Consider the following 22799-nt stretch of genomic DNA (forward strand, 5'->3'; position numbering starts at 1 on the left):
GGGCGTGAATTCAGAGCAGTCCCCCTGGAATAACTCTCCTTCTTGTTCCCTTCCTGACAGAGGCCCCCGAGGAGCAAGCGGGTAACGGACCTTGACCCCGTCCTGGGGTGTAGGGGCCACCTTGCCCCCCTCTTGGTGCTTGCCCTGGTCTCTCTCTGGGGGCTGGGCTTGTTCTGTCATAGCAGAGGACACTGGCCTGGGAGAAGCCCCAGGGTTGAGGGTGGAGAGGGTGCTTACTGGCAGTGGGGCTTCTCAGAGTCCCAGGAATAGCTGCTTCTACCTGTTTTGCATTCAGATCCTGGAATCTCTCAGGATGCCCTCCATGGGGCTTGTGTAGGGAAGGGTGTGTTGCTTCCTGGGGCTTCCCAAGGCCAGTTTTCCCTCAATCTTCCCCTCTCTCCACTGGTTTGGTAGTAGGTGCCTCTTCCTCTTGCATGTCAGGGTAGAGGCCACTAGGGGGCAGCAGGCACCGTGGTGTTGAATGGGCTGCAGCTTCAGCATCCGTGCTTGGGGTCTTGTGAAGGGCTGGAGCTTGGTCTGGCTTGGAAGAGCTCCTTTGCCTTCCTCTGAGATTCCATTGATGGTCAGGTGCTCGGAGCTCCTCTTCACCCCTTTCTCCTCCGGTTTAGGGAAAGGGATGCTGCTTCTGAACAGCACCTTGGGCATTGGCTTCATCTTCCTCTGGGATGTGAAGGGCCCCAGGCTGTCAGCAGGAGTGAGGAAGCGCTGGTGGGTGGGAGGGTGGGTGGGTGCATGGAGGAACATGAGTCTGGGTGTTAGGTTCCTTATGATCCCAGCAGGTTACATCCCTGCCAAAGAGGAAGCAGACTCTGAGTTAAAGAAGTTGTCTCCACACTTGTAGGTGGGCAGGTGGGTGGCTGTGTGGCTGTGTCTTGAGGAAGTTCTTTCACTCCAAGGAGGTAACAGTGCAGGTTTCCTGTAACCCTACTCAGCGCTGACTGCAGGTGGAGAGCTCTGGGTGCGTCAGTACGTGGACCTTGTTGAGCAGTGTCTGTTACCTCCTCAGAGCTTCCAGTATTTTCTGGGGTGGGGGGGGAGCATGTGTGCACATGTGTGTGTGATAGAAAGTCTTTGCAGGTCTCTTCCCTTGTGTGTCAGTGTGATCACATCCATAAACATACTCCTTTGAGGCTGTGAGTGTGTGCGGGCGCGCGTGTGTGTTTTTGCATTTCTGAGTCTGAATGGGGTTGTGTTTTCTCTCCTGCTCATCTTCCCAAAGCCCCACCCCCACGGGCCCTTCCACTGGGCCTGGCAGGCTCAGCTGATGACTGTTTGCTAACATGCTGTTTTTCTTTGCATGCTGCATGCTGGTCCTTTGCCTTACAGAAGCTGCCGAAGGTAAAACCTTGTTTCTTGTTAGTTTTCCCTAATTGCCGCGATTAGACACGTGTCGGCTGAGGCGCGTCTGCCTGCGTGGGCTGTTCCCTCTCCCCTGCAGTTTTTCGTCGCCTCTCCACTGTTGGGCCACAGTGGATGTTTGCAGTCTCCCCTGGCGGACGCATTCGGGAGGGTCCTAATGCGTTCAAGGAAGGGGGAGACACCAGTGCTCTCCTGATACTCCCCCACCAGGCACGGGCAGTTCTGTGTTCATCCTAGGTGGGCTGGCTCATGCTCTGTCCTTCCCCACGTTGGCGCCTGGGGCCAAGCCCTCTAAAGGGGTTTTTGCAGCTGATTGGGAGCCCTCTGGTGGCCGCAGTGTGGAGTTACCTCCTCTTTTAGGACCTGCTCGTTCTCTCCAACCCCAAGGGACACAGGAAGCGCTGGCAGCTGCTGGCGCTCCCTGTTTTGCCTGAAGCCCTGCTGGTGTCATCAGGGCTCGTTTTTTTTCCCTCTGGAAGATGCCTGCTCCCTAGTGCTATGGGCGCAAGGGAGCTGAAGGGCACAGTGGTCAGCAAACAGTCTAAGGAGGAAGACCCACGACGTCAGGTCCTTTTTTCTACCCCATAGCTGGGCGCAGGCAGTTTGCCCGCCACGAGTGGGCCCAGAAGGCCGCGTACCTGCTGGGCTGCAGCCTGGAAGAGCTCTCCTCGGCCATCTTCAAGCACCAGCACCAGGGCGGCACCCTGCAGCGCTCCACCTCCTTCCGCCAGGGCCCCGAGGAGAGCAGCCTGGGGGACGGCACAGGTACCCGAGCCCCTTGGCTGCTGGAAGTGATTGGAGGCCTCTTCCTGGGCTCGTTGCCATCTCTCGGGTGGGCAAACTCCTGGGGTGAATAGATGCTCCCATTAGGGGGAGAGGCCCAGCCCCAGGGCCCCATGCTGCCTTGGCCTGGGTGGGTAGGGAGCACACCCAGGTGGGGAGTCCCAGGGACCTGGAGATAGAACTGACCCTCCTGCCCACAGGCCCCAAACTGAGTGCACTGGAGTGCTTGGAGGGCATGGCGTCCGGCCTCTACAGCGAGCTCTTCACGCTTCTCATCTCCCTGGTGAACAGGTGAGCGCCAGGCAGGGCCTAGGAGCTCTCATCTTGCTGCCTTGACAAAGGTGGGGTTGATGCCTTTGGGCTTGTGTGATTGCTGAGGCAGAGCCATCCTCCACCAGCAGAGGGCTCACTGTCCCTGCAGGCAGGAGAGGCAAGTCCTCCCCACGGGTCCTGGGCACCTGGGTGGGGAGGGGGATGGGGGCGGGGTGAGCGACCTGGGCACGGGGGGCACTGCCCTGGGCAGCTCTGACCCAGGCTCTCCCTGTGAAGGGCTCTCAAGTCCAGCCAGCACTCACTCTGCTCTATGATGATTGTGGACACTCCCGGCTTCCAGAACCCTGAGCAGGGTGGGTCGGCCCGCGGGGCCTCCTTTGAGGAGCTGTGCCACAACTACACCCAGGACCGGCTGCAGAGGCTCTTCCACGAGCGCACCTTTGTGCAGGAGTTGGAAAGATACAAGGAGGTAGCACTTGACCTTGCCCCTGCCGCCTAACACCCCCAGGCTCACCTTCTGGCCTTGGCACCCTCAGTGTGGGGGGGAGGCATCTGTGGATGCAGCAAGGTACCCCCTTCCCTGCTGGCTGCTCCCTTCCCAGCCCTTTATCCTCTGACATTTATGTCCCCCTGTGGTCTCTGGAGCAGGACGCTTTTCCTGCCCAGGCTACGTTCTTCCTTTATGGAGAGTTTGCTCTCCAAGAAGCTGAAGATGCATTCAGGGTCCCTGGGAGCCCCTCTTTGCCCACCTTCAAGGCACCTGCCTAGGCCCCGTGAACTGCCACCGTGCAGTTCCTCCCTCCACGTGTGTCGGGCCTGGCCTTCCCTGTCTCCTGAGCTGTTGGTATGGTGACTGATTATTTAGCCCCCCTGCCCCCATAAAAGGGTGTCCCGGATGGATCTGGAAATCCTACCTCAAGTGGAGGTGAGTTGAACGAGCTGGGGAGAATATTTATCTTGGGTGAGAGAAGATTCAGGAGGAAAATGACAGTTGTCTTCAAGTATTTCAAGGATGAGTGTGTGAAATCGAGAGTGGGCTAACTCCACGCAGCCTAACGAGCAGGTGGGAGTGACAAGAGTGTGTATGTGACTTTAGCTCGCTGTATAAGGAGGTTAGGAGAAGGTTAGCTGTCCCAAGACACAATGCGGTGCCTTGAGAGGTGGTGAGCATCTGTCAGTCGGGCTGTTGGAGGGGAGCTCCTGCTCGGATGGGACATTGGACTTGCTGACCCCAGCGTCCCCACCTGGCCTGCTCCTAGGGCTGCACCCCACACACGGCCCTGTGCTCACTACCTCCCCACCTTCCTTCCTAGGAGAACATCGAGCTGGTGTTTGACGACTTGGAGCCAGCCACAGGTGACTCTGTGGCCGCCGTGGACCAGGCCTCCCATCAGTCCCTGGTAGGAATTCCAGGGAGGGCCTGGGCTGGCCTTTTCTTGCCCTTCCCATTCCTCTCCCTTGGTAGAGCCCTCCCCATATGAGCTGCTGCTGCGTGGGGACACTATGGGCTGGGGGGCCCAGCAGTCTGGCCCAGACACCAAGCGCTTTCGAGCTGTGCGCCCTTTCCCTCAGCTGTCAGCCAGTCTGGCCGGGAAGGTGGCACTTCCTTCTGCCCTGGTGCAGTGGGGAGCACCACCCACGGGTGTCTGAGCTCAGGCCCTGTCCCAGCCGTGCCTCCAGTGTGTCTGCCAGGAGCCCTGTTACCACCTCCTCAGTGGTGAGGGCCTGGCTGGACCCAGAGGACACAGTCATCCCCTCCCATTGTCCCCAAGCGGAGGACCGGTGCAGCCTAGCAGAGCAGGGCGAGGAGGTGACATTCACCCAAACGCAGAAACAGTACCCAGATATAAAATGCCCACTGAGGGGCTGTGTGGGTGTGAGTCCTCGCCGCTCAGTCTGGGGACGGGCCTTGTCACCCTTTGGGCAAGCGTCTTGGGCACCTTGCTGCCTGGGGGACTGGCTGCCTGGTGAGCGCTTGGCATTGGCCATTGTCTTCAATTAGGGAAGCTGCATAAGGCGCTTTATTGGAGAATTGGCATTTTTGCCAGGCTGCTGACCTCCCTCCTCTGCTTTGAGTCCCACCTCTCTCCCGCCTCCCTGCGGGAAGGCCCTGGCCCAGGGGGTGGGGCCCCGGGAGAGCGAGCGTCCCCCAGGACAAGTGCTTCAAGTGCCCAAGTCCCACATCTCCCCAGGGAAGCTGGCTTTTCTTCCTGACACCTAGGCCCCTGCCAAGGCGTCCCTCAAGAGCCTTTGCCATTCCCAGGAGGTGTGGGCAAGTTGACCCGGCTGGCTTAGGAGCAGTGGTGGGTCAGATAGTGTGTTTGAATGGGGCTTGGCCATCCCTTCCCTCCTTTGCTCTCCCCTTTCTGATGGGCCTTGGCATCGGGCAGCTCCACCTCTGGGCACGGGAGCCCCTCAGTGCCCAGCCTGCCACTCACCATCCAGTGGCTTCTTGCTCATTCCTGCCATACAGCTCCAGCTGCTCGGGGGCCTTAGTTGCCCATCGGTCCTCGGCCACCTTCTGTGTCCTCCTGATCAGCACACAGACTCCCTTGGGCAGCTTGGGTCAAAGAGGGAAAAGGGCACTTCTCACTTCTCTTGTCCCCAGTCCCTAGAGGCCAGGCCAGAGTCCTCCTTGCCCAAGGAAGACCTGGGAATTCCATAAAAAAGGCACCTTCACACTTGGTTGTTTGGCTTGCATGGGGAATTAGAAATCAGAATTCAGTATTTCCGCCTTCTCTTGAAAAGCTGGAAGATTTGCCAACACTAGGCCACCGTTCTTCCAGGACAGCAGTTGGCTGCTCCTGAGTGGTGGCTGTTCCCTTTAGATGGGGACACCTGCTCTCCAGGCACCCCAGCTCTGCCCATTTTGGCTGCCACAGCCATTAAGTCAACTGTCTTAGGCTTTTGGCACTTGAGTTTATCACCCTGTAGTGACCCCACCTGCAGTGCTCCGAGCCCTCTCTGGGTTCTCCCCTCTCGGGCGGGGAACCAGGATTAATCACCGCTGTCTCTTGTTGACAGCTTCCTTTGGGCCATGCCCTGTGCTCAGGGCCTTAAAGACCTCATCTCCTTTAATCTGCGTGGGAGGTGATGCCCAGAGAGTGAGGGCAACGCGGGGCTCACCCAAGCCCCCCTGTTCTCCAAGGGGTTGAGGATGGAGGAGAGGCTCTGGATGTGAGCTTGCGTCAATAAGAAGCCTTCAGTCTTTGGGGACTCAGGACACAGGTCCTAGGAGTCATATTGTGCTATGGGCTTCTCTCTCTGATCTCTTTCTGGCCCTGCTTTCTCCTTGCTGGCCACCTGCTCCACAGAATGTCAGCCATGAGTGGCAGGAGCTGTAGCGTGTGTATCTGTGTAGCATGTTTATGGTGTGCGGTCGGGACCACAGGTCCTAGCCCCCTTCACGCAGCTCCATGTGACACTGCGGGCTTTCTTTCCTTCTGCATAGGTTCGCTCGCTGGCCCACACGGATGAGGCGAAGGGCCTGCTATGGTTGTTGGAAGAGGAGGTGCTGGTGCCAGGGGCCACTGAGGACGCCCTCCTGGAGCGCCTTTTCTCCTACTATGGCCCCCAGGAAGGTGACCGAAAAGGTAGGTGGCAACCCTGGAGGGCGGCTCCTCTGCTTCCTCTCCTGAGAACCCATTTATGTATATATGGGTCCAGTCGGCACTGCCTGGGGGGCTCACTGAATCCATGGGCTTTTGGGGGACCTGTGCCCTGATGACCTGAACCTTGCTTGCCCCGCCCTCAGGCCAAAGCCCCCTCCTGCGCAGCAGCAAACCACACCATTTTCTCCTGGGCCACAGCCATGGCACCAACTGGGTGGAGTACAACACGGCCGGCTGGCTGAGCTACACCAAGCAGAACCCGGCCACCCAGAACGCCCCCCGGCTCCTGCAGGACTCCCAGAAGTAAGAACACCACTCCGTCCACCCACCCCGGTTTTCTCTTCCTGCTGTTTGAGGGTTTCTCTGTAGTGTCTCTGTCGGGTGTGAGACGTGCAGCCCCAGCCCAGATAACCCAGGCCCCCGGCCACGGTGACCTAGGAGCTGGGAAGAGAAACGGCCTCTACTGCTGCCTGAATATGACTTCTTTCCCTCCTTTTCCTCCTCTGGCAGAAAAATCATCAGCAACCTGTTTCTGGGCCGGGCGGGCAGCGCCACGGTGCTCTCAGGCTCCATTGCGGGCCTGGAGGGCGGCTCGCAGTTGGCGCTGCGCCGGGCCACCAGCATGCGGAAGACCTTCACCACAGGGATGGCGGCCGTCAAGAAGAAGTCCCTGTGCATCCAGATTAGGCTGCAGGTGGTAAGTGTGCCAGTGCGGGCCCCGGGACACTTCCCGACCGCTGGCAGGGGGCCGGGGCCTTCTGGGCACACTCAGGTCCCCAGAGCTCACTCAGCAGCCCACTCACCTTGATTGCTGCTGGTGGGGTCCTCTTGCAGTGCTACCCGCTGTGCGTGGCCCCCCGGGCCTAGTACGGGCAGGGTTGTCCAGGCTTAGCACGTCCTGCCCAGCCAGGGGTGGGACACCTGCCATCCTGCACAGAGCGGAGACGCTGGCGCCGGTCCCTGGTCTCTTGGCTCGGGCTGTCAGAGCCCACTGAAGGCTGTCCCTTCCCCTTTGGCAGGACGCCCTCATTGACACCATCAAGAAGTCAAAGCTGCATTTCGTGCACTGCTTCCTGCCTGTGGCAGAGGGCTGGGCGGGGGAGCCCCGTTCTGCCCACTCCCGCAGAGTCAGCTGTAGCAGTGAGCTGGACCTGCCCCCGGGAGACCACTGCGAGGCCGGGCTCCTGCAGCTGGACGTGCCCCTGCTCCGCGCCCAGCTTCGAGGCTCCCGCCTGCTTGATGCCGTGCGCATGTACCGCCAAGGTGGGGCCCCTTCCCTCTCAACTCCTACCTCTCCCTCCTAGAGCTGCCCCTGCCCCTCCCCACCTCCCTAACAGGGCCTGTGGGGCTGGAGGGGTGCTGCTCCCCCCCACCTCCGACTGGCCCTAGATCCCTCATCTCTGCTGCTGCCTCCTCTGGGGGTCTCTCCTCGCATCTCTCCAGCCCAGTCTGTTTCTTTCTCTTTTTCTTGCCAGCCTGCTGACCATCCTCTCCCTTCCACATTCCAGCCCTCCTCATCCCCTCCCCTGCCCAGCCCACATGCCCTGTTCCCACAGCTCCCTCCTTCCGCCTTCCCTGGTTTGGACAGGTCAGCTCTGCCCACAGCAGCAGCCTCAGTGTCCTTGTGGAGCAACTGCCTCTGAGAGTGGGCCAGCCCTGCAATGAGAAATGAAGTGTTAAATCTTTCTGAAGAACTTAGAATTCCCAAGAAAGGTCAGACAGACCCTTTTTATGGACCCATCTGGACGAGGGGCCAGACAGGACGATAACAATAGTAGTTAGCATCCTTAGAGCATTTACGGTATACCAGACACTATTCTAAACTCGTCCCACATAGTAACTCATTTAATCCTCCCAACAACTTCATGAGACGTAGGTACCAGTATCATCCCCAGATGAGGTGACTGAGGCTCAGAGAGGTTAAGTAGCTTGCCCAAGGTCACACAGCGCGTGAGTGGCAGAGCAGGATTTGACCGAAACAGACCAGTTTCTGAGTAGGGTTTCGTTTGCCTGAAAAGTTATGAATTGCCAGGTTTCCGCCCTTTTCTCCCTTAGCTAGAAGAGCGTGCAGGCTCCCACCGACCCACAGCCAGGTCCCCTTGAGGCATTCCACGGGGGCACCGTCACTTCCTTAGCAGCCAAAGCCAGGAAACGGGCTCCCAGCCCTGCTCTAAATAAATCATCGATCTGTCCCCACGTCTTGGTAAGGAGTTGCTGTTTATTATTTCAAAACCAGATTGTTACCGCTCTGAACCAAAATCAATGTGCTTTACTCAGACAAGCAGATCGATGAGGCCAGCCGCAGCAGACCCCCTCTCCTCCCCCAGCCCCCAGCCACCATCGATGGCGCTGATGATTAATTAAGATGCCAGGCGTCCGGACCTGCTATCCCGGCCCATCAATTTAATTGCAATTCAGATACAATCAATAGCTCACTTTGTCTTGGCCCCTCAGTGGCCCCCGCCTCCTGTTTCAATCATCAGGCACATGCGTCAGCCCCATCTCGCAGTTGGAGGGCTTCCCAGAGCCAGCTAGGCCGCTGAGGTGGAGCGAGCCCCCGACGGGCTGTCAGGAGCCTGGGTTTGGAGTCCAGCTCTGCCTCCAGCCGCAGGCTTTGTGACCCTGAGCAAGCCAGTCACTCCCCCTCTCAGGCCTCAGTTTCCATGTCTGGAGGCTGAGTTATATCTGGTCTAAGACCTCTTTTTGGCTTGAAATTCTGTGATTCCATAGGAGTGGGTCTCTTGGTCCACTGCCGTGGGCTCTGGTGTCCTTGGGGTGCCTCAGGGTAACCTCTCGCTAGCCACAATCCTGACCTTGCCCCAGCCTCAAGCCCAGACAGTAGGGAATCTCTGTTAGAGGTAACACTCTTTAGGGAAAGGGAATCTACAAGCCTTTTTGGTCACCTTGGGCCTAGGGCCCAAGGTCAGGAAGGTGGCAGGAAGGGAGCCCTTTCTGAACACCCACCAAGTGAGCCAACCTGTGCTTTCTACACATTTTCCCATTTAAGCACCATGACTACCATGTAGGGTAAGTGCTAGGGCCCCCATTTACAGATGAGGAAACCGAGACTCAGAGAGGTTGAGTGACTGGTCCAAGGTCACATGATAGCAAGAACCAGGGCAGGATTCCAACCCTAAGCCCTTGCACTTCTCCTCTCTGCTATTCTCCGATGCCCTATTTTCTTTTTTTTTTTTTCTTATTAAGTCCTCAAGACATCCTTCTCTGGGTTATCACGGAGTCATAGACCTGGAGGCTAGAAAGCATCTTAGGGGTCATCCAGGCTCTTAGCTCCATAACATTCCTTCCAGGTGGTCAGCCGTCCCCCGTTTGCATGCTCACTGACAAGGAAGTTGCTTCCTTCTAAAAGAACCTGTTCCCTGTTTAATCCCCGCAGTCCCAGCGTGGGGCAGCCTGGTTGTCCTCCGGCCTCCTGTCCGTCGCCCCTGCCTCCTTCCTCTCCACTCTCCTTTCCCGGGGCGACCTCGACCGCGGGCTCTCCTCCCCCCGCAGTCTCTTCCCTTTCAGGTGACTCTGCCTGGGCACCAGTGGTTGTTGGGGGCTCTGGGAGCAGGCGAGGCTGACAGGCCTGGCTCCGGGCCGCTCTCTCCCTAGGTTACCCTGACCACATGGTGTTTTCTGAGTTCCGCCGCCGCTTCGACGTCCTGGCCCCGCACCTGACCAAGAAACACGGGCGCAACTACATTGTGGTGGATGAAAAGCGGGTAGGTCTGGGTCCCCACGGCCCCGCCAGACCCTCCTCCCTCTGCTCAGACCCCTCCAGGCAGCTGCCCTTCCTCCCCTAGAGAGAGCCAGGCTGGCCCTGGGTCAGGTGCCTGGTTTTGCCCAACCAGGGCCAGGCCAGGGACACATGGCAGCCAGGCTATGGCGGTGGGGGGACGGCAGCCCGGGGCACGGACGGACTGTAGGAATCACAGGAGAGCCACCCGCTTTAAAGGCCCGAGCTGAGGGTGTCTGCTCTCCGGTGAGCCAGACAATCACCCAAGAGCCTCCCAGGTGGCAGATTAGAACTAGTGTTTTGGGTGCCCCACTGGTAGCACCCGGGCCCCTCAGCCTTGACCTCCACACCAGGGCCTAGTTCCTTCAGCAGGAAGCTGTCCAGGAGAGGGGCAGGCATCCCTCCTTGGAGGAAGATTGATGTGGCAACACCTTCCTGGTGCCAGGGTGAGCCTAAGGCTCCCAGGGCAGGCCCCTTGTCAGCCAGGTTGGTGAATTTCTGGCTGTGTGAAGGGATGTCTCCCTGCCGTTCTCGGCTGTCACCTTGATCCCCAGAGGCAACTCCTCAGGGAGCCAAAGGGCTCCTTGAGCCGAGGAACCCTCCCGCACTGTGCTCTGGCCTCAGACACTCAGCCTGACTCAGAAGGCGTCTCAGGCCTTAGGACGGCTCTCCTCAAAGAGAGAATGCTGTGCAGGACAGGGCAGGAAGCCCCCTGCCTCCTGCTGCCCCCCGAGTCACAGACCCACACTGATGGAGGCCTCAAAGACCTTCTCCCTACCCTCTCCATCCAGGACCTGCCAGTGTGCAGGGTGACCTTGGTGTGGCTATAGATGACCCACCCACACCCCCTTCTCTCTCACCCTTGACCTCCATTCCCGCCTCCCCCTCATGGCTGCACCCAGCACCTCATCATCCCTGGAAATTCTCCGCTCCTGAAATCTCTCACCACAGCCTCCTACCTGTGCATCTGACCCCTTTCTTCCTCAGGACACCGGCTCTGTGACTCCATCATCACCGCTCATTTCTGGACCCCACTCCATTTTCTCTGCTCTGTCCATTCCCTTCTGACTTCACTTCCTTTTCCTCTCAGTCTCGACGCCATGGTCCAGCCCTCCGGTCACTCGGCCTTCCTCACGCTCAGCTCTCCTGAGCCTCCCATAGCACCTTCCCTGCTCAATCCCAGCCCTGAAGGGCCGCCTTTGGACGTCTGCTCTCCTTGGCTTGGGGCTCCCAAAGGGCTGTGGGAGAAATTTATACAACTGCAGGGACTTAAATTCCTATAGGTTCATGGTCTCCAGGCTCACTGGACCCTTGGGCCCCATTTTCCACGTGCTCCATCCTTACCTGGCCCCTGTTCCGAGCTCCTTCTCTGCTATTCCATTCTCCGTCTTTCTCCTCAAATCCTCCCCCACTGCACCTTCCCAGCAGTGGACCTTGCCTCCAAATGCTGATAAAATCGAGGCTCCAACTTCCTCCTGCCTTTGTACACTCCTCTCCAGGTGCCTCCTTCTTCCCCAGCCCTCCTGTCTGGGTGGGAGAGGTATCCTCCCTCCCCTTGTCCAGTCCCTTCTTCCCGTGCTTTGGAACCAATTCCCTTTGGCCTCTCTGGAGACCTGCTCCATCAGCGATATGTCTTCTCTCTCTCCTGTTCCTCCGGCCTCTCGTCTGCCGGCTCTTCTCTCAGTGGAGAAACGTTCCACAGACGTTACGTTCAGAAAGGAGCCTTCCATCAACCCTCCCTCGTGCCCTGCACCATCGACACTTAGTCTCCTCTTGCTGCCCTTGCTCCACTGCCATTCATTCCTCCACCGGTAGCTGCCTGGTTGCCACCCCCGACACCTGGGACTGGTCTTGTCCTCCCAAGCCCTCCATGTTGCCAGAGCTAATGGGCACTTTTCTGTGCTTCTTGCCAACGTGTGACTGTTGACAGCTCTGTTCTTTTTGAAACATTCTCTGCTCAGCTTCTTTGATGCCACTCCTGGTTTTCCCCTTGTCTCTCTGTTCTTTCTTTCTCGGTCCCTCTAAGCTTCCCTTCTTTCACACCCCCCTGAAGTAAAGGTCTCTCTCTTCTTTAAGACTCCCTCCTTGGCCGTTATCTGTTTCCTATTCTACACTCTCTTCCTGGGCAACCTCATTCATGCCCATCACTTCAATTACCACATATATATTGATGACTCCCAGATCAATGCCTCTAGCCCAGGCCTCTCTCCCACGCCAGACGTGCATTTCTATCTAGCTGCTTTCTGGGCTGCTCTACCTGTACGCCTTTATAGTACCTCAAACTCAGCACGCTCACACCAAACTGATTATATCTCCTCCCAAACCTACTCTTTCTCTTGTATTGCCTACCTTGGAGAATGGCACCACTAACTAATTACTACGCAAGTCAGAAACCTCCATGTGTCCCTAGCTTCCTCCCTCTCGTCTAACCCTCCCCCACATCGGGCAAGGCTTCATCTCCTTAAGGTCTCTCGCATCTCCCCCTCCTCTCCTCCCTTTGGGTCAGGCTCTAGGCTTCTCTCCTATGGATTCCTGCCTAAGGGGTCCATGCATCCTCCACTCACGTGCCGGTGGGATTTCTATCAAGAGCAAATCTGACCATGCCCCTCCCCGAGAGAACCCTCCAGGGGCTCTCGGAGCACACAGGTTCACGTCCTTTGGCCCCTGCCCACCTATCTACTTGCCCCTTAACTGCTGCCCGCCCCACCCTCCAGTTATACTGAACTACTTGGAGTTTCCTCGGTGCTCCCTGCTGTCTTATGCTTTCAGGCCTTTGCGCATGCTAGTACCTCTGCCTGAAATGCCCTCACCCCTACTTTGGCTAATTCTTACTTGTATCTAAAGACGGCACAAGCAACACCTCCTCCGAGTGCCTTCCACAGCTCCCTTGTCTGGCTTAGATGCCTCCTCCTCTGTGTACTTCACCAATTTTCTTGTCTCGCTCCCCAACAAGATAGCGTGTTCCTCTTGCAGTCATCTTTATATCCCCGGAATCCAGCAAGGGGCCTGACGCTGCAGAAGCCACCGAAAGTGCTCGCTGAATAAATAGCGGACCGAACGGAGGACGGGAAGGGCTGAGTGACTGGGAGAAGCCCTGCGTGGAGGTGGGGAGTCCCCGGGTGGGCTCCCTGACAGAGGCATCTCTCTGTAGGCGGTGGAGGAGCTGCTGGAGTCCTTGGACCTGGAGCAGAGCAGCTGCTGCATGGGCCTGAGCCGGGTGAGTTGTCCCTACAGGAAGGCAGCCGCTCTCACTCTCTGGTCACACTTGTCCACGTGGCTGCCCCTCCCCTCCTGCTCTCCCTGCTCAGTCCAACTTCAGGAGTCTCCTGGGGCCCCTGCTGGGTCTTGCCCCCGCCAGCCCCCTTCCCCCCCAGCCACTCTGGGGCTGCCCTTCCTCTCAAGCTGCCCCCTTCAGAACTGGGGGCCAGGAAGTAAAATACTCCAGCTGCAGCAAACTTGACTCTCCCTCCCTCTGAATAACTGGCTTGTTCAGTGCACGGAACACCTCTGTGATGTCAGGAGGGAGTGGGTCAGAAGGTGGCCCAGAATTGGCCTGAGTCCTGGTGTGGGGAATAGGGAAGACGGAAGGGAGAGCTGGGAGAGGCGGGAAGGCAGAGCCTCCTTGGGTGAGTCGTCTGGGGCTGCCAGGGTCCCAGAGAGCAAGCAGGGCTTGGTGAGGCTGTGCCGCCACCACCCGTCCAACAGGCCGAATTCCTCACCTGAATGGAACGTCGTGCATAAAAGGCAGGCACACCCGGCCCCAGGTGCCAGTCTGCCGCGTCGCTCCATACCAGAGGGCCCGCCGAGCGTCCCCCCTGCGGGGCAGGGAGCCTGGACACCCCTGTCTCCCGAGACTGGGAGGCTTGACAGGTGGCATCCACGTTTGTGCTTCAAGGGCCAAGGTGGGACGGAGAGCAGTTGGGAGCCACCGGGAGGGTTCTGGACTGTCTGTCTGTCTGTCAGCAGAGAGGGAAGGAACGCGTGGGAGGATGAGGTGGAAGGGGGTGCTCGCAAAAAAGCCTTGCCTATTGCTTGTCAGCTCTGTTCTCCCTGCTTTGCCTTGTGAGTCATGGTTTTGGTTCCTCTGCCCCCTCCCTCACTGGGGATCCGTTTCCTGTCCCCTGCCTCTGTCTTTGTCTGTGCTGTCCCTGGTTTATCCTCTTCCTTTGGGCCGTGGCTGTCCCTGTTGGTCTCTCTTCCTTGGTTTCAGATCTGTTATTTTCTGCTGCTTTCCTTGTCCTCTGTGCCTTCTGTGGTCCCAGCCTCTTTCCGCGTCATCTTTCTGGTTTTGGTCTCTGCCGTTGTCTGGCTCACCTTCTTGCTCTCCTCCTCCCCACCTGTCTCTAAGCTCAGGAGTGGCCAGCTGAGCTTCCTCCCTGGGAGGCCTGCAGTCAGATTTTTCACTGCAGCCTCTTGCTCTCTCCCTGGGTGGGCTTCTGTCAACTCTGGCAGGCTGAGCCGCTGCTGGCTGGCCTAGGGGCTGGCACCTCCTCCAAGGTATGTCTTGGGTAGAAGAAGGCCTGTACAGACTGGTCCTCTTCCCAGCTGCCCTCTCCGACTCTCTGCATCATCCCAGGTGCCTGGCTGAAACAGGAGAACCCCAGGGCCCACTCACGCTCAGAGCAGAACTAGGGGCAAAGTCAGATGTTTGCTGACATCTGGTTTGGGAGAGAAGTTTCAGGGCTTCTGGGCTGTGGTTGGTACTGGCTGGTGAGTGAGGATTCCCTGTGTGTTTGTCCCATTGCTTCAGAGGAAAGGGGGTCTCAACCTGAGCCCACAAGACCCTGAGGGTTCAGGCAGGGAAGTTTGGGTGTCTGAGAGCTTCCTGATGTTTGTAAAACGTGTATGGATAGGTGTGTTTCACGGGGAGAGATGGCCCTGAGATGTCACCTAATACTCGAAAAGACTCAACCCCACAAATGGACAGCGGTTAAGAGAGGTTTGAGGCTCACTGCTCTAGACTCCAAACCATCCTTTCGCTTCTCAGTGTATTTCTGGGCCTTTCTCCATCCCCCTCCCTGACACCTCACGTCTGCCTAGTCAGACTGACCACTAGCATGTTGGCCCACCCTCTCCGGGGACTTGGGTCTCTCACACCCCCTGTGGAATCTCAGGCTCACGCATCGTGGGAAACGGAGGCTCAGGTAGGGCTCGAGACCCACGGGAGATCCCAGGCGCTCAGCCCCGCGTGTTGCAGGGGACTGAGCTGGCTTTCTCCCAGGCCAGCCTCGGGGGACTAGGTTCCTGCCAGAGGCAGAGCTTTCTCAGCAGCAAGTGTGGGCTCTCTCCCCACTTCTTCCCTGGAGCGAGGCCTGGGGACACCGTGCCTATCGGTTCTGAATGTTTCCCGTGGAGTTCACATCTTCTCTTTGCCCCACAAAAGGGAATTTTCTGTCTTCTGGGCAAGGTGGAGGTGGTGTATACCTAGATGGCCTTTGCCCTCTGCAAGGATACTAGTCTTTTTTTCTCCTGACGATTCCCCCTCTTCTTCTTCTCTTAGCACAGAACATTTTACCCAATCCCAGCTCAGGGCACTGAAGAGTGAGAGGAAAGGCTGGGTGTGGGGACATCCAGCTGGTTCCCTCTCACGCCTGCCCTCTAGCCCCCAAACCCGTGTGACAGGTCCCTCGCCTGGGCCAACCCTCACCCACTCCACTGGCTCTTTCACGAGATGAAACCTGGGTGTGGGGGCAGGGTGTTGGCACATGAAAGAGGAGACAGTCCGACATGAAACAGAGCCGGGAGGATGCAGAGGAGGGGCCCCCTCCCTGGCCTCCCCCTTCTCTGCACTGCATCCTGGGCCTTTTCCTTCTTAAACACATACACCACCATCCGCCTGATCGCAGGCAGCTGGAGGCCAGAGGCGGCTGGAGCCTGTGGCGGGCCTGCAGTGGCCGTGGGTACAGGGGCGTGGGCAGTGCTGCTGGCAGCCCTGGGGGAAGAAGCCACCATAGGTGTTGCTGAGGGGCGTCTCCCCATATGACCGGCCGCCGCTTCACGTCCTTCTTGTCCCAGATACCTTCCCTCCGGCCTCCCTCTCCTTTCATCTCTTTCCCACCTTGCTCCTCCCCTTTCAAAGCCTCCCCAGCCCCCAGCCTGGCCCTCCTCCCTCAGCCTCTTGCTTCCTCCCTCCTCCTAGACCCCGGGGTTTTCAGGCTCTTCCCAGGCCAAGGGCCACGCTCTGGGCCTGCTGGCTTTCTGTACCAGCTGCTTGTTCCTCCGCCGGGTTGCCGCCAGCCCAGGCTCCCACCTTCACCTGGCCCGCTTCTCCACAGGTGTTCTTCCGGGCAGGCACACTGGCGCGGCTGGAGGAGCAGCGGGATGAACAAACCAGCAGGAACCTGACCCTGTTCCAGGCAGCCTGCAGGGGCTACCTGGCCCGTCAGCACTTCAAGAAGAAAAAGGTGCTGCTCCAGGGACATCCCCGTCCCACTCCTAAGCCTAGATGGGCAGAGCTGAGTTCCTGGGGTGGGGGAGGGACACTCGAGAGAACGTGCGGGCCAGGAGGCTGGTCGTGGGGCTATGAGTTATCGTTACCTGGGGGAGAAGAGGCTGGACATCCCAGGGGCAGCATGCCCTGGGCCAGGGCAGGGGATGGGCAGCTCCCCGGTGCCAGCGAGAGTGCTCGTGTACCCAGCGATGGGGCTGTGTGGCCTGGTCCGAGGGCTAGGGTGGTGGGGAGCAGGGCCCGGGCAAAGGTGGGCTCCGGATCATAGGCTGCTCCGTGAAGATTAAGGAGCTGCGTCAGCGACTCCTTTTCTTATTAGCAAGTCCATAAAACAGCCAGTACCGCCGACTCTTGTGTTTCAGCAAGATTAGGTTTTATAGCACATCTAGGCCAGGGTGCTGGAAATAATCAGGCAGCAAATAAGGCAGACGAAGTTATTCCTAATGATGGCGGAGCGGTTAGCGCCCAGTGCGGTGCTCCCAGGGCCGGGCTGTCTGCCTCCCACTCTCTAAGGAACGGAGGGAGGCTGGGGGCAAGGGGTGGCTTAGGGAGTGTTTGACTCGGGGTCAGTTGGCCAGAGGGGCAGCCCAACAGCTGAGCTGGTGGTGGGGAGGGTCCTGGTGGGCTCAGGACTGAGAGCCTGCTGTGTGCCACGCCCCACCCCAACTTAGATCCAGGACCTGGCCATTCGCTGTGTGCAGAAGAACATCAAGAAGAACAAAGGGGTGAAGGACTGGCCCTGGTGGAAGCTCTTCACCACGGTGCGACCCCTCATTGAGGTACAACTGTCAGAGGAGCAGATCCGGAACAAAGACGTACGTAACAGCCTGGGAAGGCCACGCTGCTGGGAGGGAAGGGCTGTAGTTGATCCACGTGGGCAAGAGTTTTGCCAGCTTCTCTTGGGCTCCTAAGTGCTCCTTTGTTTAGTCCAGAGAGCTGGTATCCTTGAACTATGCCCAGCAAACAGAAGGCATCCCTCTGGGGTGCTGGCTGAGCCCCTAGGTATCCTCTTAGGATAAGACCTCAAGCATCCTTAGCATATGGGGAAGGGTCTAGGGATGGAGCCCCAGGGAGGCAGTGGCTTCCAGTGCCCTTGTGTCCCGGCCCGAGCTTCACCAGCTTCATGCACCCCAAGGGTGCAGCTCCTGGGCCCCAACCTCTCCCAGTGCCTCTGGCTCACTTTGCCCGCCTTACTGCACCCTAGGAAGAGATCCAGCAGCTGAGGAGCAAGCTTGAGAAGGTGGAGAAGGAGCGGAACGAGCTGCGGCTCAGCAGTGACCGGCTGGAGACCCGGGTGAGTGCCTCCCAGCACCAGACAGACCGGCCCACCTCCGCAGGGCGCCCAGCCCAGGAGGCCCCCCACTGCTGTTCCAGCTGAGTGAGGCAGGCAGTTCAACTGGTGGCGACTCCCTCCCCCAACCACAGATCTCAGAGCTGACATCGGAGCTGACGGATGAACGTAACACGGGAGAGTCCGCCTCCCAGCTGCTGGACGCGGAGACCGCTGAGAGGCTCCGGGCTGAGAAGGAGATGAAGGAGCTGCAGGTAAGGGCAGGACCGTGCTAGCGGCTGTCGCACTCTAGTGCCCACTGCTCCCCCAATGACAGGTGGCACCTCTGCCACCAGCCCAGCACCCCAGTCTGCCCCGGGTAAGCTTATGACTGTGGTCTCGGTGGTTCAGGGGCGCGGGTGGTACTGCGCGAGGGGGTGGATTGGCATACCTCATAGCCTCCTCTTCTGCAGACCCAGTATGACGCACTGAAGAAGAAAACGGAGGTGATGGAAATGGAAGTGATGGAGGCCCGTCTCATCCGGGCAGCTGAGATCAACGGGGAAGTGGATGATGATGACACAGGTGGGTCAGAGGCTGGAGGACTTGGAAGTGGCCTGAGTGGCAAGCTCTGATGCCCACCCCTAGGAAACCACACCCCTAGGAAACCACACTTCTGTCTGTTGGGCTGTTTTAAGGCTACGTGAAATAAACTGATGAGAAAGTAGAGGTGCCAGTAAGTGCGGGCGATTATCGTGGAGGGCGGTAACAGCCATGATAATGATGATGTCTGAGGACCACGGTCTGCCAGTCCCTGGGGAGAAGACAGCACACGTGGCCACACCACCCTCTCTAGGCTTCTCCCAGCTAGTGGCTCCTCCTGCCTTGGGAGGAAGCCACCATTCCAGGGACCTTTCTGAGTCCCTCCAGCTGACTCCACCTGCTGCCCCATCCTTCGTCCCCTCGGCCCCTTCTCAGGGACTCTCAGCAGCTCGGTCCTCCCTTGTCTGCCCCCACCCCACAGGTGGCGAGTGGCGCCTGAAGTATGAGCGAGCAGTGCGGGAGGTGGACTTCACCAAGAAGCGGCTCCAGCAGGAGTTTGAGGACAAGCTGGAGGTGGAGCAGCAGAGCAAGAGGCAGCTGGAGAGGCGGGTGAGTCTGGTGGAAGAAGCGGAGGTCTGTGCCTAGGAGGAGCTGGGAGAAGCTGGGAGGGGCTTGGCACCACGTGTTGGCCCAGGGAATGGCCGGAGCCAGGCAGGCCCTGGGAGCAACGGGGAAGGGTTGGCATGTTCGCCTCTCGGTTCGGGGGACAACCAAAGGCAAGCTATTGTTAAGAGTGTCTTAGGTTCCCTGGACGACCCTGACTTCATCCCCCATCCCCACATCTCCCCCTCATTCACCCACTTCCCTCGCCTCACCTCTTTGACCGATACTTCTGGGCCTCTCAATGGCGGCTGACCCTGCACCCCATCTTGCCCCCTAGCTTGGAGACCTGCAGGCAGATAGTGATGAGAGCCAGCGGGCCCTGCAGCAGCTCAAGAAGAAGTGCCAGCGGCTGACGGCCGAGCTGCAGGACACCAAGCTGCACCTGGAGGGCCAGCAGGTCCGCAACCACGAGCTGGAGAAGAAACAGAGGAGGTGGGTGGGTCCCCTGCCCTGGACGCAGCGGACTTCCTAGAGCAGCCCGAGACAGGATTCCCTGCCTCCCTCCGGGGAGGAGAGAAGAGGGGGCCTGAATTTGGCCAGCGGCTTTGCCTGCATGGTCACTCATCCTGGAATGTGAGTCAGAGTCTCACTCCTAAGGAGCACGCAGACCACAGCCCCACCGACGGCCTGCTCAGGGCTTCGCTCTCGGACATGCTCCCCTCAGTATGTGCTGTCACCCTGCCTGGGGCCAGGAAGGATGGGTGTCAGCCAGAGCCCGTGCAGGAACCTCTCCACGGCGGCCCTGCCTCTTGCCCTCGCCCGGCTCCCCATCTCTCCCTTGCCTTAGCTACACAAACACACTCTCCTGACTAATGTCGTTAAACTATCATGCCACTTCCATCTCATTATGGTAAATGTAATGACACAAAGGGGGGCAGGTGTAGCCCTCACAGGAGAAAATCCAATTTAAATTAATTTCCCTGGCTGGGGATGGGAATGGGATGCCTCTGTTAGTAACAGGGAGGAACCCTCACACCCTGGGAACAGCAGCGTGCCCCAGGGGGTGGGAACGGCACCCGGTTCCCCGCTGCAGGGGTCGGGTTCTCAGCAGAGCCACCAGTTGCCTTTGTGAAGGGGCAGCCCTACACCCACGCCCCTGGGGGTGAGGATGGCAGGGCTGAGTCCTTTCAGTGACACAGGGTTACCCTCGGCCTCCTGGGCTCACTCGGGCCTGCCAGGCTGCTGCTTTGCAGAGAGTGGGGGGAGGTAGGAAGGCCTTATATTTCTCCCTCCCAGCTCTGTGACTCTCTGCTTCCCTAGTTCTCATCTTTACCCCCACCTTCCCTTTTACTTAGTGGCAGACACCCTTAGCGGGACACCCCGCCCCCGCTCAGAGCACCCCCCTGACGGTGCCAGCTCGGCCTAGTTACCGTCTCACTGCACTCCCCACTGGGCACCTTATTAGGTTTCAGCTGCCCGGAGTTTTCTTACTTTTTTTTTGATGTGGAGTTGGGATGGGGGTGAGCTGTTCAGTTTTTGCCCTGAAGCCGATTAGCTCTTCAGTGAAGGTGGTAAGAGGAATTTAAGCAATTTGCTCCTTCTGTAGCGTCACTGGGCAGGAAATGGAAGGCTGGGAAGTGGAGAAGTGAAGAAAGAGGCCCCCGACCGTGGACCGTGTGCCCGTTGAAGCATGCTGCCAGCCGGGCACAGTGGGACTGGGGCCTCCAGCCTAGTGTGGGGTGTCCTGGGGGTGACAGGGGTGCTGCTGGGGCAGGTGGGCCTGGCCAGGGCCTGGTGCTCAGAGGTGGGGCAGCAGCCAGCTGCTCCATCTAAAGTTGCCAGACTGAACTGTAGAAAGTGAGTTAGACACGGCAGGACTTCCATTTCTACCCATTCTGATGCCCGCTCTGCCCTCACCCTGGTTCCTCTTCCCATTCTTTGATCTGTTGAAAGGGAAAAGGTCGAGACTTAATGCCAGAGAGGAGTCTGTCCACCTCTTCCCTGGAAGCAGTCTGTGGTTCCCTCTGAGGCCCATCTGGTGAAAAGGCTCCTTGGACCTGTGTGATGAAATCCCTACCCACCCCATCCCAGACCAGGTTGCTCAGCAGGGCCTAGGTGGCCTGACCTGGGACCCCTGAATGTCACCTGACCACTGGCCCCAAGTTCAGGCTGCATGATTCCCCCTGACTTGGGTCCTATCCATATCTGTGGCACCACTTCCTGGCGGCCTCTGGGTGCTGGAGACCTGGACTCTTCCCTTATCTGATGGAGCCGCCATGGCCACGCTCCCTCGCAGGTTTGACAGTGAGCTCTCGCAGGCGCATGAGGAGGCCCAGCGGGAGAAGCTGCAGCGGGAGAAGCTGCAGCGGGAGAAGGACATGCTCCTTGCCGAGGCTTTCAGCCTGAAGCAGCAGATGGAGGTGCGTGGGGCTTCCCATCATCCATACCCCAACCCCGTCACAGGCTCGGGCCAGCCCAGGGCCAGCCTCATCTTCTCTTTTGCTCCAGGAGAAAGACATGGACATTGCGGGATTCACCCAGAAGGTTGTGTCATTGGAGGCTGAGCTCCAGGACATTTCTTCCCAAGAGTCCAAGGATGAGGCCTCTTTGGCCAAGGTCAAGAAACAGCTCCGAGACCTGGAGGCCAAGGTCAAGGATCAGGAGGAGGAGCTGGATGAGCAGGCGGGGACCATCCAGATGCTGGAGCAGGTGCTGAGGGCTTGGCTGAGGAAGGCACTGCCGTCCCCACAGCTACCCCGGGGTGTGGGCCAGAGGAGGACAAGATCCCAAATTCAGTCAATCATTCCTTCTCTTCTTCACAAAGTATTGAGGGAGCACCTGATCTGTGCCAACCACAGTGTGAAGATAATTAAGCTTTCATGGTACTTTCCACAAGAACAGATCTTAATTGACCTCCACTGGTGAGGGGCTCAGAGTGCATGGCAGCAGGAAGGCCATGAGCCCATCCAGCCTGCCACTGAGCTACCGTGTCAGTTCAGGGAGCTAAGGCCTGGAGGCCAAGTGGAAAAGCTGCAGGACTGCCCCCACCCCCAGCAGCCTTCTCTGGGCCTGTGCCAGACATCTAGGAAAGGAGTTCAGCTTCTCTGGAGAAGCCACTTGCCATAGAAACAAGGTGGGAGCAAAGAGAGACGTTCCCTGCTCCCAAGCCTGGGGAGAGCGGCCCATGAGGGTGCAGTGGGGAGGGGTCAGGGTGCTGCTGGGAAAGAAACCCAGTCCCTACTCCCACCCACCTCCAGGCCAAGCTGCGGCTCGAGATGGAGATGGAGCGGATGAGGCAGACCCATTCCAAGGAGATGGAGAGTCGGGATGAGGAGGTGGAGGAGGCCCGGCAGTCGTGTCAGAAAAAGGTAAAGCAATGGGCGCTTACCCGTCTAATATAAATGCCGGTTCCCCCATCACTGCTTTGAAGTAAGGGCTTTTCTGTTTCTTTACCTTAGCCACACGATTTTCCATTGCTATTCAGAACCAGGAATCTCCGCTCAGGATCCTGGCATTGGCTGGGATGTGTGTTCTCAGGGTCTGTAGAGAAGCTCAGGCCCTTGAGGAGTTAATGCCCCCTGCTTTCTGTGCCAAGAAGCAGGCACAAGGGCTCTGGAGCAAGGGCTCCCACACGGGCCTGGGTCCCTGTGCATGGCCTGCCGTCCCTCCTCTCCCTCCCAGGCCGCTTTGAAACCCTAGGAACTTTGAATTCAGGGTCTGCCCCTCTGGGGTCATCCATGCTCAGCGCCGCCCCACTCTTTTCGCGGGGTGGGAGGATCCAGCAGGGAAGGGGCTGGCTGGCGCCAGACACTGAAGGGACGAATGGGCCCCTGTTCCCAGTTAAAGCAAATGGAAGTACAGCTCGAGGAGGAGTATGAGGACAAGCAGAAGGTACTGCGGGAAAAGCGGGAGCTGGAGAACAAGGTGGCCACGCTCAGTGACCAGGTGAGTGGAGACTGCTGGCTGCCGCAGGGAGAGCTGGGAACAGGAGGGGTGCTGGTTCCGTAGGACCTGCTGTCATCACCTGTGGGATGGGTGATCACATCCACTGCACACTGGGGTTTCTCACCAGCTGGCATAATCCTGGCACTTCCTCTGTCATTGCTCATTAGGCATCTCTGAGAGTGAGGGTAGGGTGAGGAGTGGGCTTGG

General features: G+C 58.6%; 1 protein-coding gene across 8 annotated transcripts in view; it reads left to right on the forward strand.

Moving 5' to 3' along the window:
* Positions 1-22799, forward strand: part of MYO18A (myosin XVIIIA) — a 94279-nt gene that overhangs the window by 52815 nt on the left and 18665 nt on the right. For 7 of the 8 annotated variants that reach the window (XM_032615526.1, XM_032615529.1, XM_032615528.1 and 4 more), the window contains 22 exons: positions 1348-1359; positions 1969-2145; positions 2364-2454; positions 2713-2905; positions 3750-3836; positions 5888-6029; positions 6191-6350; positions 6558-6744; positions 7067-7310; positions 9660-9769; positions 12935-13000; positions 16059-16187; positions 16903-17046; positions 17436-17525; positions 17657-17776; positions 17975-18086; positions 18526-18653; positions 18985-19139; positions 20944-21067; positions 21156-21356; positions 21905-22015; positions 22488-22592. In XM_032615526.1, coding sequence (XP_032471417.1) covers positions 1348-1359; positions 1969-2145; positions 2364-2454; positions 2713-2905; positions 3750-3836; positions 5888-6029; positions 6191-6350; positions 6558-6744; positions 7067-7310; positions 9660-9769; positions 12935-13000; positions 16059-16187; positions 16903-17046; positions 17436-17525; positions 17657-17776; positions 17975-18086; positions 18526-18653; positions 18985-19139; positions 20944-21067; positions 21156-21356; positions 21905-22015; positions 22488-22592 — 2888 coding nt within the window. The remainder of the gene's footprint in view (positions 1-1347; positions 1360-1968; positions 2146-2363; positions 2455-2712; positions 2906-3749; positions 3837-5887; positions 6030-6190; positions 6351-6557; positions 6745-7066; positions 7311-9659; positions 9770-12934; positions 13001-16058; positions 16188-16902; positions 17047-17435; positions 17526-17656; positions 17777-17974; positions 18087-18525; positions 18654-18984; positions 19140-20943; positions 21068-21155; positions 21357-21904; positions 22016-22487; positions 22593-22799) is intronic. The other variant, XM_032615527.1, reaches the window with a different exon arrangement.

This window comes from Phocoena sinus, chromosome 20 (genome assembly GCF_008692025.1).
Source record: "Phocoena sinus isolate mPhoSin1 chromosome 20, mPhoSin1.pri, whole genome shotgun sequence".
Taxonomy (NCBI): domain Eukaryota; kingdom Metazoa; phylum Chordata; class Mammalia; order Artiodactyla; family Phocoenidae; genus Phocoena; species Phocoena sinus.